The 17,507-nt window shown below is 41.8% G+C and overlaps 1 protein-coding gene across 10 annotated transcripts in view; it reads right to left on the bottom strand.

The window, feature by feature from the left end:
- Positions 1-17,507, bottom strand: part of DCAF8 (DDB1 and CUL4 associated factor 8) — a 51,508-nt gene that overhangs the window by 4,474 nt on the left and 29,527 nt on the right. For all 10 annotated transcript variants that reach the window (XM_053604510.1, XM_053604509.1, XM_053604511.1 and 7 more), the window contains 5 exons: positions 12,180-12,290; positions 6,300-6,372; positions 5,761-5,818; positions 5,151-5,258; positions 3,338-3,468 (listed from right to left, as the gene is read on the bottom strand). In XM_053604510.1, the coding sequence (XP_053460485.1) occupies positions 3,338-3,468; positions 5,151-5,258; positions 5,761-5,818; positions 6,300-6,372; positions 12,180-12,290 (481 nt within the window). The remainder of the gene's footprint in view (positions 1-3,337; positions 3,469-5,150; positions 5,259-5,760; positions 5,819-6,299; positions 6,373-12,179; positions 12,291-17,507) is intronic.

Here is a 17,507-nt window from a genome sequence, read left to right as displayed (position 1 = left end):
CATTTTGTGCTCAGGTCAATAAGGCCTGAGCACAAAAAGAGCTCTGGCTGAGATGACCGGGGTGGAAGAATGGAGGGAATGGGATCAAGTACTAAAGTGTTCTTGAGAGACTAAGGAGTTGTCTTCTGACATCACCCCTCACCCTTGTCCCTCTGAGGCTGAATGGGAACAATGGGAACCTATGTCTGAGGTCCCCAAAACAGAGTCAAGAGACCTAAACAAGGTGGACAATAATTTCTAAGATCTCTTCTGGCTCTTAACATTTTTTTTTTTTTGAGACAGAGTCTCAAGCTGTCGCCTTGGATAGAATGCCATGGTGTCATAGCTCACAGCAACCTCCAACTGCTGGGCTCAAGTGAGGCTCTTGCCTCAGTTTTTCTACTTTTAGTAGAGACAGGATCTCACTCTTGCTCAGGCTGGTCTCGAACTCAAGAGCCCAAGCAATCCACCCACCCTGGCCTCCCAGAGTGCTAGGACTACAGGTGTGAACCAGCCTGGCTCTAATATTTTACTTTATGATACCGAACAGCTATAAGTCTACCCTGGTACCTAGTGACCCCCATTGATGAAAGTTTATAATAAAAAAACAATAGAAGCTCAGCCTATAGCTCAAGCGGCTAAGGCGCCAGCCACATTTACCAGAGCTGGAGGGTTCGAATCCAGCCCGGGCCTGCCAAACAACAAGGATAACTACAACCAAAAAATTGCCAGGCACTGTGGCAGGTGCCTGTGGTCCCAGCTACTTCGGAGGCTGAGGCAAGAGAATCACTTAAGCCCAAGAGTTTGAGTTTGCAGTGAGCTATGATACCATAGCACTCTACCGAGGGTGACAAAGTGAGACTCTGTCTCAAAAAAATAAATAAATAAATAAAATAAACAGAAAGAGCCAAGTGAGGCCCAGTATGGATCATTCAGCTTATACAGAGGCAAGAACAAGTAAGGAAACTCACCTCAGGGGGTAGTCTCTGTATCTCTTCTCTTTTACTCTTAGGATCACTAAAACTCAGGCCTAGGGCTGGCCCACCCATTCCAAGTAGATGCCCTCCCCACCTGAGCACCGGGATTAATCATTAAACCCCATTAATCATCAAACCCAGGTATTGGCTGTGCTGAAATCAAACTGGCCCGCAGAGTGCATTCAGCCCTGCATCTCTCTGGAACAGAATGCAAGGCAAGGCCTGTAGCTCAGTGGGTAGGGCTCCAGCCACATACACAGAGGCTGGCAGGTTTGAACCAGGCCTGGACTAGCTAAAACAACAAAGACAACTGCAGCAACAACAAAAATAACCAGGCATTGTGGCAGGTGCCTGTAGTCCCAGCTACTTGGGAGGCTGAGGCAAGAGAATCGCTTAAGCCCAAGAGTTTGAGGTTGCTGTGAGCTGTGATACCATGGTACTCTACCCAGGGTGACAGCTTGAGACTCTGTCTCAAAAAAAAAAAAAAAGCTCAGTGGAACAGAATGTAAGACAATAGTTTATGATCAAGAAAGGATTCGCTGGCACCTTCTGACAGCCTTCTGACTACCTGCCTACTACATAATTTTCATTAAGACTCCAGTTGTCTGGGTTTGTTCATTGCAGATAATAGAGGGGGACCTATGGAAGAGAAGGGAATAAAACAGGGCACAGTAAGACACCGCTTGAACTTCTAGATCATCTTATATTTACAGGCCTCAAAAGATCTAGATCTATGTATGTCTGAGGTTCCCAAAATTGAGAGAAAACCAACAGAAAATCTAAAACACTCTTATATCAGGGCAAGAAAAACACAAGAATGGAATCCTGATTTATGGAACCATTCTAAATTCTGAAACCACTCTCAAGATAAACCTCAGTAAGAGATGGCTGGACTCTATGAAGTTCCCCATAGCTTAGAAGGAATGAAAAGGAGACCAAGGGCAGGTGTGGGGGCTCACACGTGTAATCCTAGCACACTGTGGGGCTGAGGTGGATGGGTTGCCCGAGCTGGTTCAAGACCAGCCTGAGCAAGAGTGAGACCTCTGTCTCTAAAAATAGCTAGGCACTGTGGCTGGCACCTGTAGTCCCAGTTACCTAGGAGGTTAAGACAACAGAGTCTCAAGCCAAAGAATTTGAGGTTGCTGTGAGCTATGACCCCACAGCACTCCACCGATGTTGACGAAGTGAGACTCTGTCTCAAAAAAAGAGAGAGCGAGCGAGCGAGCACGACCAAGCTGGCTCGGTCATTCCTTAGAGGCCTTGGGTAACGAGGCCATCTTGGGTGATCAGTACAACCTAGTCTTCCAAACTGTCTCTTTCCTATCTTCTGCAGTCCAAAAGCCTTACTACAAAAAGCTACTGAACTCTTTCCCAAAAAAGGAAAGCAAAAAAAAAAAAAAATGAAAGTTAACCAGATACATCTAGCTGACCCTTTTTCATTCCCTAATTCGGGCCTCACTATTCCCTTTTGCTCTATGTCCACAGAGGTTGTCTGAAGAACTCAAAGGACAGGCAGACAGTGATAGGATCATGAGTTATACAGCAATTATATGCTCAGCCACTTAAAAAAAATATTTTTGCCACATATGCTTTCTCCTTATTTGTAAACATACATTATGTTTGTTTTTGTATCCACTCAAATGTAAGTACGACACTTCAACCCTAAATAAATAATTCAAAATGGATCACCTAAGTAAAAGGATATTCTCCTATATGAATAGATTATCAAATCAAATAAAGTGAATACTAAATACCATGTCATCTAATGTATAAACCATATTGTCCAAAAAAAGCTATTCCTAGTTTTATCTGCTGATTAGGTTCCAGCCAAGATTGCTACTTAGTTAACCTGAAGGATGAGAGGTGGAGACAGTTTTAGCACTGTGTAGCTGGTGTGCCTGGAACGCCACTGCTTTTTCTTTTTTCTTTTTGCCACTGCTTTTTCTTTTGGAAAAGGTCCATGCCTAGAGATATGCTATCTCACTCCGGACAGAATTTCTTCCTTAAGATCCCATTCTCTTCTCAAGAAACCATGCCTTCAACAACAGAAGACAAGAAAAGAAAGAAAATACTCTATCAAAAATTCAGCACTCTCAGGCTATACTGCCTTTTTTTTTTTTTTTGAAACAGGGTCTTGCTATGCTGCCCAGGCTGAACTTCAACTCCTAGTCTCAAATGATCCTCCCAGCTCAGTTTCCCAAGTAGCTGAGACTGCAGGTATATACCACTTCACTGGCCTAATACTGCCTTTTCAAATTTAGCTGGCCGTCATCTAAGACACAGTATCATATAGTCACGGTGAGCTCTCAGTGGACTTGCTAAAACCTACCTTAATGACTGAAGAGACTAGGGACCCAGCCAGCTCAGCACACCATACTCACCACGCCTCCCTTGTCCCCCTCCATGAACTGAATGATCTGGCAGGATGATTTCTCCCAGAGGAAGATGTGCCCACAGTCACTACCGCTCACCACAAACTCACTCTTGGGGCCATAGAAATTGACGCCTTTTACTGAAATGATAAATGAGAGAACAAACCACATAAGGTTGGCATCAGACCTATATATATTTATCTCACAGGAAATTTATTCACAAACTTTAAATCAACTGAGAGCCAAAGAATTCATTTTCACAAAGCAAAGAGATTATGTATATATAATAGATAGTTACAAGAATCAAATCAGTCTCAGAGACTATTTATGTTCTCCCAGAGAGATCCTAGGGCAGGTGTCTGCAGTCCCTTAGCAACAGCCTCAGTTTCATTACCTTATACCCTATCAGGCAACCACAGGTCTAACATCCTACCTGCCCCAACCCGGATCATCCCTGCTCTACCCACTCTTAGGCAGCAATATCCTATGCTCTCAGATTATCTTGGATGTCTCCTTTATTGGTACCTTGTGCTTCTTGGGTCATCAGTTGATCTAAGACCGATGAAGGTATATGCCACAAGTGCTTATAAGAAGGAATTGAACTATGCTTGCTACCATGACTATGAATAACAGGACTCAATTCTCTGGAATCATAATTAGTAAAATAAGCCAGGAGTCCTAACTATTATGGCCAATACTGCATGAGACTGTTACTGTTCCTTTTGTCTGCCTGCAGACTGAGATCAAAGCACTAAGTTTTTCCCCTCCCTTCTTACCAGCTCAGGAAAAAAAGGAAAACTAACTGCTCACTACCTCTAAGTCAAAATTATCACAGATACTTGTTAAAAAGTGGTTAACAACAACCAAAGCAATCATTTCTCAACTTTTCTGTATATCATAATCATATGGATAGCTTTCAAAAATCCCAATGCTCAAAAGCTGTACCCCATACCAATTAAACCAGACTATATGAAGTTAATAAGGCCAGGCAGCTATATTTTTATGTCAGGTGACTCCGACATGCCCCAAACTTTGAGAACCATGGACAGTGGAACAAAAAAGTCCAGTCTTCATTGTAATCTAAAGCTAGGTACTAACACCATTCCTCCTCCTCTGCCTCATTCAAAAAAATCATTTACTGCTCCTTCCCTAGAGGTACAAGCTCCACCCCCATTTTAGGCAATTCAGTACCATTAACTAAAGAGGGTTTTCGGGTGGCGCCTGTGGCTGGGCGGTGCCTGTGGCTCAGTCAGTAAGGCGCCGGCCCCATATACCGAGGGTGGCGGGTTCAAACCCAGCCCTGGCCAAACTGCAACCAAAAAATAGCTGGGCGTTGTGGCGGGCGCCTGTAGTCCCGGCTGCTCGGGAGGCTGAGGCAAGAGAATCGCTTAAGCCCAGGAGTTGGAGGTTGCTGTGAGCTGTGTGAGGCCACGGCACTCTACCGAGGGCCATAAAGTGAGACTCTGTCTCTACAGAAAAAAAAAAAAAAAGTAAAGAGGGTTTTCCCTGACTCCCTAACAAAGCATTTGTGCCAACTCTGAAATCACCTAAAATAAAAAAAATAAAGCCTAGTGCCTAGTCTTATGCCATGCCCACCACTTAGAAGCATTATCACTATAGTGGCGAAAGTAGCTCTTGAGCTTCTTTCCTCTAGCACACTGAGAAAATGTAACTCTAGTCCGATTCAGGATAACCTCACACTGCCTATCGTGACACAGGCAGCCTACTTCTTAAGCAGTTCCCATTGCACAACCTCAATGAGATACTATCATTTCCCAAGCCAACAGACTTGGGCCACAGAGACCTAGAAAGACAGTCTCACCTGTGGCATTATTTCTGTGGCCCTTATATCTCTTAACATATTGGGCCCCATCACTGTGAGAAGAGTTGAAGAGGTAAATGTCTTCATCATTGTAACTGGCCAGGAGCTCTGCCAAGAACAAGAACAGAGCAGTGAAGGCAAGGACTGAAAAAAGCAGGGACCAGGAATTGGGGGCTGGGGTGGGGCTTCTTGCCAGTAGTGCCCCCTCCGAATACCCAGGTGTAACACCCATCTTACCTAGTTGGAACAATAGGCAAGTCAGGGTATACTAGGAACATACTGCCAACCCAGGGGTAGCAGAATGCTCAGAAAAAATCATACCCATTAACTCAGTAATGAGTAAAAGGCATAAGAACCTGCTCAGACAAGAAGCCTGGGCTTCAGGACAGGCCCTGCCAAATATCATCTGCAGCAGTCTGCAAATGGTGCCTGGCATCTCCAAGGGTCATCTGCATCCTCCCACTATGTGCTCACCATCGGCAGCTACTCCCAGCTGCTCCACTCGGAGCTCCAGCACAGTGGTGAGCACTGGAGGGCATGTGCCTCACTGGCCCAGCGCTCCCTAGACAGAGAGGCGTGCCAGCCTAGGAGCTGGGCCCTGCTCACGTACCTGTGCCGTCGTGGCTGTACACAAGACAGGTGATGTTTGCTTTGGACTCACTGTTCACCTGCAATAAGGAGCAGATACTGACTGACACCCCACCCCCCCATTTGTTATACCACCTTCAGGAAACAGGCTTTCCTTCAAACTCCCCTACATCTTCTCTCAAAAATTGAAAGAGAAAGACAGACAGCAGAGACAGGAATACAACTGGTGAAATGTGACCACCTCAGGGAGGGAGAGGCTTAGGGCCTTCTCTTGGTTGTCTGCTGTGTGCCAGCCATTTTATAGACACTGTCTTATTAGGCCTCATCATCACAAGGCAAAGCAGTTACTGTTATGTTTATCTTGTTGATTTAAAAAAACCAAAGCTAATAAAAGCGAAATGACTGCCCAAGTTCACAATATTGGTAAGTGGTAAAGCCAGGATTCAAATCCAAGTTACTGACTCAAAAGTCCAAGCTCTTCCCACCATACCAACAAGATCGGATGCAGCCTGGGGTTCAAGTCAGGGAAGCCTGGAGCCACTGGACCTTCATGAATCTTACCAGGTGATGGGGACAAAATTTCTTGAGTACTCCGTTGTTCTCATTCTCATCAATTTTCCTCTGGTCATAAATTCTGTAGTGGAAGAAGCAATGAAAATGCCATAACTTTGCCTCAGCACCTGTTGCTCAGTGGTTAGGGCGCCAGCCACATACACCGAGGCTGGCAGGTTCAAACCCGGCCCGGGTCTGCTAAACAACAATGACGACAACAACAGCAACAACAACCAACAACAACAAAAATAGCTGGGCACTGTAGTGGGAGGCTTTAGTCCCAACTACTTGAGAGGCTGAGGCAAGAGAATAGCTTAAGCCCAAGAGTTTGAGTTTGCTGTGAGCTATGAAGCCACGGCACCTACTTAGGGCGACATAGTGAAACTCTGTCAAAAAAAAAAAAAAAATGTCATAACTTATAGACTGATCCTTTAAAGAGCTGCAATTTGATGTACTGGCAAGCAGCAGCCAACTGAAATCACATGAAGGATATTTTCCAAACCAAGCTTTGGTTCATACTTTTCCTTACAAGTCCTCCCTTTCCCAGTCCATTTCCAAACCCTCTTTCATCCAAGTACTTGACATTTCAAATGGCGATCCACAATTCTATCCGTTTGGAGTGGCTCAGAGTAGTTAATCTCTTCTCTCAACTTCTATATCACTTACTATTAAATTTTACTGAAACAAGTAACCTAGAGTTTTTTTGAGTTGGGATCTTACTCTGCCTCCTGGGCTAGAGTGGAGTGCTGTCATTACAGCTCACTGAAACCTCAAACTCCCGAATTCGAGCAATCTTTATGCCTCAGCCTCCCCAGGAACTGGGACTACAGGCAAGAAAATGTGCCACCATGCCCAACTAATATTTTTATTTTTAATTTTTCTGTAAAGATGGGGTCTCGTTCTTGCTCAGGTTGGTCTCAAACTCTGGGTACAAATGATCCTCCTACCTCAGTCTCCCAAGGTGCTAGGATTACAGGCACGAGCCACTGTGCCCAGCCTATTACTGGAAAGAACAATCAACATTCAAGATTTTCACTCCCTTATTTTCTATTTACTTCTCAACCCATCCCAATCTGGCTTTGGCCTTTAACTCACCACTGAAGGTCAAAACCAACAAGATACTTTTCAAGCCTTTTTCTCTAGCCCTGACATTGTTTACTACTCCTTCCCTCAAACACTTCTTTCTTTGAGCTCCAACCACTTCTCATTGTTGTTCATGGACTTGTCTTTGTCCACCCCTTGAAAGGCAGGAAAAATCCTTACTCCACTTTCCTTTGGTTATCAAATTCTATTATCAATGCTTTAACTACCACCTACACATGGATACATGACTTAAATCTGTACCTTATTCTGTACACTTATTCTGAGCTCTTGACTTTTATCTTTGACAAATATAAGTATTATATATAAATGTTATAATTATGTATAACATTGGGATGCCCCAAAGTAAACTCATTCTCCTTCTAAAACTAAATTCATTCCAAGCCCATCTCCTTGCCCCATGAATCTTCATTAATAGCACTATCCAAAATTCAAGTGTCCAAATCAGAAATCAGGTCATTTCTTTCCTGTCAATTCTACTCCTTGGGTATATTTTTTTAATGTATCAACTTTCTCCTCCGCTCTTGTCATTTTTTGCCTAAATTACCACAATATCCTAATTGATTTCTTTGCTCATCCTATCAACAGAATCATGTTTAAAAGGTAAATTTTTCATACGAATTACTACTTAAATCTCATCAGTGATTTTAGTATTTATGGTTTTAGTTTTTTTGCTTTCTTTTGTTCTGTTTGAGGCAGGGTCTTGCTATGTTACCCAGCCTGGTCTTGAAATGCGGGCCTCGAACAATTCTCTTGCCTCAGCCTTCTGATGTAGCTGGGATTAATAGATATGAGTCACCATACTCAGCTCTTCCATGATTTTGTACTATCTACTGATTAAAGTTCAAACTCTTTAGTCTGGCAGCCTACCACTTCTCCTCCAAGATCCTAAACATTACACACACAAAAAAAAAACAAACAACAAAACAGAAAAAAACTTTTTCCTCAAACATACCATGTCAAATCTTGTTACCTTGTCTCTAAACATAATGATCCCTCTATCCCAAATACTAATTTGCCATTTGTCTTTAATACTTTCTCTGAGAAAAATTAGCATACAAAGTTTACACTTTAAGTAGTTAGATCTGAGTTCAAATACTAACTCTTCTCCTTACTACCTGAGTAATACTGAGTAAGTTACTTAATATCTTTAATTCTTACATGTCTGTGTCTTCAAAAATCTTCCTTGAAGGCAAAGACTGTGTCTAGGCAAGGGTATATCTAGCACAAAATAGATGCTGGATAAGTAAGTGAATGAATCAATATATCTCCATATTCTCCATAATCCCCTGCTTAATAATATCCTGCATACAGAGAATTATCAGGAAATGTTTGATAAGTGAACCAAAAAACAAAAAGAAGATGGCCACACTACCAATTACTACCCTTCAGCAAATTTATCAGCTGATAATATGTTTTTTTCTCTTAACTAAGTGTATTTATTTATTTTTTAAGACAGAGTCTCATTTCATTGCCCTAAAGAGTGCTGTGGTGTCATAGCTTACAGCAACCTCAAACTCCTGGGCTCAAGCAAGCAATCCTCTTGCCTCAGCCTCCCAAGTAGCTGGGACTAAAGGCACCCATCACAACATCTGGCTATTTTTAGTCACTGGTAGGGAGGGTCTCAATCTTGCTCAGACTGGTCTGGAACTTGTGAGCTCAAGCGATCCACCCACCTCGGCCTCCCAGAGTGCTAAGATTTCAGTGTGTGCCACTGTGCCAGGCCACTAAGTTTAAACTAATAGCTCTTGTCTGGGCTATAATCCTAGCACTCTGAGAGGCAGGACGATGGCTTGAGCCCAGTTGAAGAGCAGCCTGAGCAACATAGCAAGACCTGTCTCTAAAAAAACAGAAAAATTAGCTGAGTGTGGTGGCAGGTAGCACACCTGCACTACTAGCTACTTGGGTGGCTGAAACAGGCAGATCATTTGATCCTACAAGTTTGAGGTGCCGTAAGTATGACGGCGCTACTGCACTCTGGCCCAAGCATCAGAGTGAGAAGATGTCTATAAATAAATAAATAAATAGCACTATATGTCACTAGGTCAACATAAACTTCAGCAAGTCAGCAATTGGTAAAAACTATTCAAATATTTGAGCTCCATGAGGTGCTTTTTGGTACACGGACCATTCTATGCTCCTCAGTGTCTAACGCTCTTTGTCCTTCTTTACAGGGATACTCTTACCTCCCTTCTCCCTCTTTCCACAAGTATTTATTAATAAGCCACTATACTCTAGATGTAATGTTAGACCAAGGGCTGGGGAACTTTTTCTTAAAGAGCAAGATAGTAAATACTTTAAGCTGGTATACCTAGTCTCTACTGCAACTCCTGAACTCCACCATTATAGCAAGTGTGTTTCAATAAAACCTTATTTACAAAAACAAGCAGTACAGTTTGCCAACCCTTTGTGAGTTAGTGGTGATAGAAAGATGAATACAAATTTCCCTCTGTCTTCTAAGCATATAGCAGGACTTGGACATTTTAAGTCACATAAAGAGTGGTTTTAGCACCCTCTCAACAAATATACTGCATCTCTCTCCATAGGCTCTCAGGTACCCACTAACTTGTTACCCTAAGTAGCTCTTTCCTCCCTGCTATTAATCTAATGTTCTGTCAGTGTGTGGATGATCTTGGCCTAAGAACTGGGGAGAAAAAGGACTATTTAACTGTACTTTATGAATCAGGGCCTATACCAAATTCTTTACCATAAAATTTACATGTTAACCAATCGTACTTTATCCTTTTCTTTACTCCTGTAAGCTCTTTCTTTCTTTTTTCTGTCTCCTGAACTAGAGTGCAGTGGCATAATCATAGCTTATATCATAGCTTACTGCAACCTCAATCTCCTAGGGCTCAAGTGATCCTACCACCTCATGCTCCCAGATAATTGGGACTATAGACACCTGCCACCACACTCAGCTAACTTTTGTATTTTTTGTAGTGGCAAGGTCTCACTATCTTACTATGTTGATCAGGCTGTGCTCTCTCCAACTCCTGGACTCAAGTGATCCTGCCTTGGCCTCCCAAAGTGCTGGGATTACAGGAGTGATCCACTGTGCCCAGCCTACTCCTATAAATTCTGAAACATAAGCAAGACTTAGTAGAAAAGGTTCACCTCTATAACTCTATTTGTCTACTTTTTCCTGCTTTTCTGTTGGTCATGGGCCAAAAAGCATGCCTCCCTAAAGCTTCCCTTAAGTGCTTTTTTACAATTCTAAACTAAAATTCAGTACGAATGATGCAAAGCATTGAGGATGAGTAAGTTATTTCTCTGTATTCCCTTGAAGGAATTCCTTTAGGTTAGGAATAAAAGTTAATGGTTGTTATAAAATATTCAGCACAAATGTTCTCAGGTTCTTCCAAAGAAAGAGTTAGAAAGGAGAAATCCCAAAACATTCAGCTGGCTGCATCGAAGAGGTACCACAGAACTTGAGATACAACTATAAGGTCAGAGGAGAGCTGGAGAGCTGAGAGGGCTACCTGCCTGGGCAGGATCAGTGTGTGTTTCTGTCATGGCCTCTTATCTGCTGAGAACTTGGGATGTAAAAAGGGATAGAAGATGCTGAGGATCGTAAGAGCCAGAAGATCTAAATACTACTCCTTGTGCTGAAATGATAAGACTCTAAGGCCCACTCTAATCCTGGGAAAGTACCAGTATTGGAATAAGGCACTATTAACTGCCAATCTCAGTGCAGCCAGCTCTCCATTCCCTTCCAGAATCTCAGTTCTAGTGTTTGAATTCTTTACAGACACAAGACTTTCAACCAATCTAGAGTTCTAAGTAGGAAAATCTCAACTAGAAATTTCATCGAATGCTCAATTTGGAGGAGGTAGCAACTGGAAGTTTGGACAACTATAACCCTTTTTGATTAATAGCTTCTTCTTAAAAAAAAAAAAAAATCAGTTGCTACATATTTGAGTATTGACTAGAAGAAAGGAATTTTGAGAGTAACAAGGTTTTGTCCAGGATTCTTGAACAAGTAAACAAGTGATTGCTCATGTTTTCTGAAAGCTTATCTCATGATTCTTATTAACAGAATTAAGTTCAACATAGTTATAAAATTGTGCTCTCATTTCAAAAGGAAAATACCCTTCACCCACCATAAGGACAGCAAATGTCACTTATTTTTCTAGTGATCCTGCTCCTCCTCTCTTTCAAACTTATGATCCCAAAGAAATATAGTTAATAGAGGCCAACTAGATTGGGATGGATACAGTTTATTACCAAGGATCAAAAGAAATTAACTGGTACATATAGGGATTAAATCCACGATGTCTGTTTTCTTCAGAACATATCTCAACCGCCAGTGGTACAACAGATATTCATAGTAAAAAGGCTATCACTGTGGATAAATAAAAGTGGTGTAGGACAGTGGGAGGCAAAAACCTTCAGTTCAAACTGAGTGCTCCCAAGTCAACAGCAGTATTTCCAAATTCATAACCACTTTTTAAAATTTCAAGGGTACGTTAATTTATATACGAAGATGGCAGAAGATACTAATACAGAACTTGCTGGTAAACACAGGTATTAACAGCAATGTGAAGACCTTGGTCAATTCATCAAACCTCTTTAAAACTTGATAATCTCTACAACACGTAAAGCCACCAGATTGTTACATTAGGGAAGAGAAAACCTCAAAAGACATGTAAACTTTTTGGAAAACGGTGAAAAAATTTAGGACAGTGTTTAATGGGTTCCTAGGCAATTCATACCTCTCCTTACTGTGGGAGTACACAGTAAGTCAATGTCTCCAACTATCAAAGATACAAAGAGCCACAAACTTACCTTACAAACTGATCTCGCCCGCCCACGGCAAACTGGTGGGTATTGGCAGGATTCACATAGATCGTATACAGCCCCACTTTCTTTTCTTTTTCTTTTGTCACCACCAGTTTCCTTTAAAAGGAGAAGAGCATACCAAGTTATATTCGCCAAAAGATCAGATGGTGATAGTAAGTGAGAGCCAAGAGAGTAATGCATGCAGACATGGCTAATAAGAAACCAAAGAGAGTCTCATGTAAAAAGAAAAAAAATGAGGTGTTTTGGTTGTCTGTTTTGAATGTTGGAACAAGAAAACACCTACATTTACTATACCCTACTTTGGATATTAGGAAAAAGCATCTAGTAAAGTCATTTTCTAGTGTTCCTTTAAGAAGCATAAGCTAAAGCTGCATGAATGTACTGTTCCTCAAGAAGCTTCAGTTCAGCTGGAGTCCAATACCATCAAGTCAATAAACTGACAATACTATCCATATATCTTCTCAGTCACCTGGGAACAAAAAGAGGTACAGGCAGATTCATTTAAGAAGTGGACTAACCGTTCACCGCCTGTAGCACAGTGGTTACAGCACCAGCCACATACACGGAGGCTGGCAGGTTCAAACCTAGCCAGGGCCAGCTAAACAACAATGACAACTGCAACAAAAAATAGCCAGGTATTGGGTGGTGCCTGTGGCTCAAAGGAGTAGGGCGCCAGCCCCATATGCCTGAGGTGGTGGGTTCAAACCCAGCCCCGGCCAAAAACTGCAAAAAAAAAATAGCCAGGTATTGTGGCATGCACCTGTAGTCGCAGCTACTTGGGAGGCTGAGGCAAGAGAATCGCTTAAGCCCAAGAGTTTGAGGTTGCTGTGAGCTATGACACCACAGCACTCCACCAAGAATGACATAGTGAGACTCTGTCTCAAATAATAAATAAACAAAATGAACAATAAACTCAGGAGGGTGAGGTGAGAGGATTACTTGAGGCTGGGCATTCAAAACCACCCTAGGCAACATACCAAGACTCAATCTCTAAAAAATTAAAAAAAGAAATAATAACCTATCTGGGCACGGTAATGTCACCCTATTAGTCTCAGCTACTTGGGAAGCTGAGGTAGGAGGATCACTTGAGCCCAGGAACCCAAGATCAGCCTGGACAATATAGCAAAACAAACAACAAAAAAAGACATGCTGAAAAATGACCAGCCATCATTTTTAACACAGGCACAATCCAGACAAAAATAGTTTTCTTTTTCCCTTACCTGAAGCAAATTAGGAAAGAGGGTTTTTATAAGCATAGCTGTTTGTAAGGCTGAAAGAGCATTTCCACATTATTATGGTTTTAACACAAGACAGGTGATCCTCAGGAGGGACTAGGGTCCTGAGGAAACCCTAGAAAACTTTAGAAGTTTAGCCAGCATAATCTGGCTAAACAACAAATTCAGAATAATCTGGCTAAATAATCATAATTTGTCCCAGCTTAAGGGTGGTACTAACGAATACTCTTCCCAGATCAAATTGTCCAGCCAGTAAAATATAATAATACCATGAAGATTAGTAAACTCACAGGAAAGAGAAGACTTCATTCAAGTCACTATAGGGGCTCGGTGCCTGGAGTTCGGTGGTTAGGGTGCCAGCCACATACACTGGGGTTGGCAGATTCAAACCCGGCCCAGACCTGCTAAACAACAATGACAACTACAACAACAACAAAAATAGCTGGGCATTGCGGTGGGCGCCTGTAGTCCCAATTACTTGGGAGGCTGAGGCAAGAGAATCGCTTAAGCCCAAGAGTTTGAGGTTGCTGTGAGCTGTGACACCATAGCACTCTACCGAGAGTTACACAATAGCACTCTGTCTCAAAAAATAAAAGAAAAAGAAACTATAAGAAAGGACTTAGCATTAGCTTTTATTTTTAATTCTAAGGTTCTATTAGTCTCTGATGCTATGGAAACAGAAAGATAACCATGACAACAAGTTTCTTTGTAAAGAAATTATTTTAGCATCTTCTCTGCATGGTCAAAGTCACTCCAGCCTAGACTTGCTCTAGGCAAAGTGGAGAGATTTTACTTGATTTTAAACTCTCTGCATCTTTCCATTAAAAGAATACAGGGGTCACTGAAAATGAGTGTCATTAAGGAGACCCCCCCAAGACCCCTCAAAAACACAAGGTAGAAAACATGTCAAAATAACAACAGTTTTGAAAAACAAACGCACAGCTGTAACTTGGGTTCAGATGGAAAAGGAGTGGGAGCCAGTGCTACTCCTTTCCCAAGGCCCATCTCATTTTGTCAACAATTTGAATTTTCGTAAGGACGCGATCAAATATAAAAGTTACCATATAGAAGCAAAATGAAAAAACTAAGGGACAGATTATGAAGTACTTTCTCCACTGTTACATAATCCTGACAAAGAGCTCAATCTTCTATGCTTCAATTTATTCCCCTAAAGCAAATGTTTCTCTCTCCCAACGGATAAATGCAGAGTGACCTGAGCTCTTTAGGGACAGGCAGAAGTGTTATATATACAAAAATGATTAATTGGCTCAGCACCAGCCACATGCACCAAGGCTGGCAGGTTTAAACCCAGCCTGGGCCAGCTGAATAACAATGACAACTACAACAAAAAAATAGCTGAGCATTGTGGCAGGCGCCTATAGTCCTAGCTACTTGGAGGCTGAGGCAAGAGAATCAGTTAAGCCCAAGAGTTTGAGGTTACTGTGAGCTGTGACGCCACAGCACTCTACCAAGGGCAACATAGTGAGATTCTGTCTCAAAAAAAAAAAAAAAGATCAATTGTGGCAATAAGGAGAAAAACCTTTTTCACATCAGAGTTAACAATTCAAAACAAATTTGCCAATTTTTGCCTTAAAGAGCAGGTATGTCCCAGCAAAAAGAGAAAAATAATTACAGATTAAACCAAAGGATCCTGTTGAGGAATACCTCAAACTGGATTCCACTGGCTAAAGGAGCATCCCATCCACAGTTTCAAGTCCAACTTGTTTCCTAAGATGTTAGCCAATTTCACCAACTCCAGAGACTCAGCTATCACATACATATATGACAGAAAAACTCCACTATGCCAACCTCACAGAAAAATGCCTCTGATATAAACAGATGTTCAGGCATCAACTTAATACAAAAAGATGGCTTGGATTTTCTGGCTATGACCTTCACAATCTGCCCTCCATCCCATTCCAGCCTGTAACACAACTTCTACTATGGGCCCCTAATGCAAAAACTTTTTTTTTTTGAGACAGAGTCTCCCTTTGTCACCCTCAGTAGAGTGCAGTGGTGTCAGAGCTCACAGCAACCTCCAATTCTTGGGCTTAAGCGATTCTCTTGCCTCAACCTCCCAAGTAGCTGGGACTACAGGCACCCACCACAACACCCAGCTATTTTTAGAGACAGGGTTTCTCTCTTGCTCAGGCTGGTCTTGAACCTGTGAGCTTAGGGCAATCCACCTGCCTGGGCCTCACAGAGTGCTAGGATTACAGGCATGAGCCACCTCACCCAGCCCTAATACAAAAACTTTTTGCAGACTCACTGTCTCTCATTCCTCAAATCTAGAATTTGGGGTGGCACGATAGTTCAGTGGGTAGGGTGCCGGCCACATACACCGAGGCTGGCGGGTTCAAACCTGGCCTGGGCCTGCTAAAAACAACAATGGCAATAAATAAATAAATAAAAACCTTGAAAAAAAATCTAGAATTTGGACTTCCAATTCTCAAGTTTCTCTGATGTCCCCCCATTTCAGTTTATATGTCTAGCATTGCGGGGTCCAGTTCCATGATCAACTCTCAGCCAGATTTTCTGCCTCTATCACTTCATTTATCTAAATTCAATAATCTGTCAAAGTCATTTGCTCATCTCATTTCTTGAACCACATTCTCAATCCCTCTGAACCTGATCCATAGGAGAAGATCTCATTCTGATTCACGACTCTCTAACACAGATCAGACAAACTCATTATCATTTCTTGCATTTTGCCCTTCCCATTCCCTATGGAAAACCTGCTAATGTCCCATTATCATTACAGAATCCAGGAACTTTAAAAACAGAAATAACATTATTCAATTCAAGAGATTAAATGATTTTAATCAAAGATAGAGAACTAGAGAGCTAGTACTAGGAGGCAGACCCTTTATCACTTAGACATATTTCCTTTCCAGTATAGGCCTGTAATCTCACAACCTTCTTCATGAAGGGTATATAAAATAGAGATCTAGTAACAATCAACCTTCAGATTGTATTCCTTAACCTAATTTATATTTTACTTATATCCTATGTAAATCATTGACAACACTTACTCAATAGTGGTACTGACCTACAAGATTTCTTATAATTTTTAAGACTATTAAGACAATCTAGAAACTGATCAACAAAGTAGTGATAAACTATGGTACACACCAATGACATGTACTTCATGATTAAAAGTGAGATAGACTTTCATGGTTTAACATAGAAAGGTCCAAACATACAAGAAAAAACCAAGATATGTACATATGTCTATGTTGCTATATACATATAATTATCCACTTATAAGGGAAAAGCATATATTTCGGTACACAAATGTTTATAAAAAGTGTTCAAAATTACAAGTTAGCGAGGGCTAGAAAAATAAGAAGTGAGAATGCCAGAGGGAGCAGGAACATTTAGTTTACCTGTATACTTCATTATTCAAATCTCTTAAATGAGATATATTTATTACGAAAGCAATAAAAATGAAAAAAAGGAACATAAAATAATTAAAATAGTAACTATAACTTAATAAGTTACAGCCATGGAGCTAGAGACTATGCTGGGGCATCAAATACATATGGGCTCAGTGCCCATACCTCAGTGAGCAGGGCGCCAGCCACATACACCTGATGCTGGCAGGTTCAAGCCCGACCTAGGCCTGCTAAACAACAATGACAACTGCAACCAAAAAAAAAATAGCCGGGTGTCGTGGAGGGTACCTATAATCCCAGTTACTTGGGAGGCTGAGGCAAGAAAATCACTTAAGCCCAGAAGCTTGAGGTTGCTGTGAGCTGCGATGCCACAGCATTTTACCAAGGGTGACATAATGAAACTCTGTCTCAAAAAACTAAAAAAATAAATACATATACCAACAATATTCACACAAGGCCAGATCCAATGAGGCTTGTGCCTATAAACCCAGCACTTTGGGAGGCCAAGGTAGGAGAATGTTTGAGGCTAGAAGTTCAAACCAGTCTGGGCAATACAGTGAGACCTCACCTACATACACACACACACACACAAATAAGCTGGGCATGGTGGTACATGCCTGTAGTCCCAGATGCTCAAGAAGCCTGGGAACAGCTCAGCGTCTGTAGCTCAGTAGCTACGGCGC

Source organism: Nycticebus coucang, chromosome 10, assembly GCF_027406575.1.
Source record: "Nycticebus coucang isolate mNycCou1 chromosome 10, mNycCou1.pri, whole genome shotgun sequence".
Lineage (NCBI taxonomy): Eukaryota > Metazoa > Chordata > Mammalia > Primates > Lorisidae > Nycticebus > Nycticebus coucang.
Note: the sequence above shows the minus strand (reverse complement) of the source record. Positions and strands in the feature narration are given on the sequence as shown.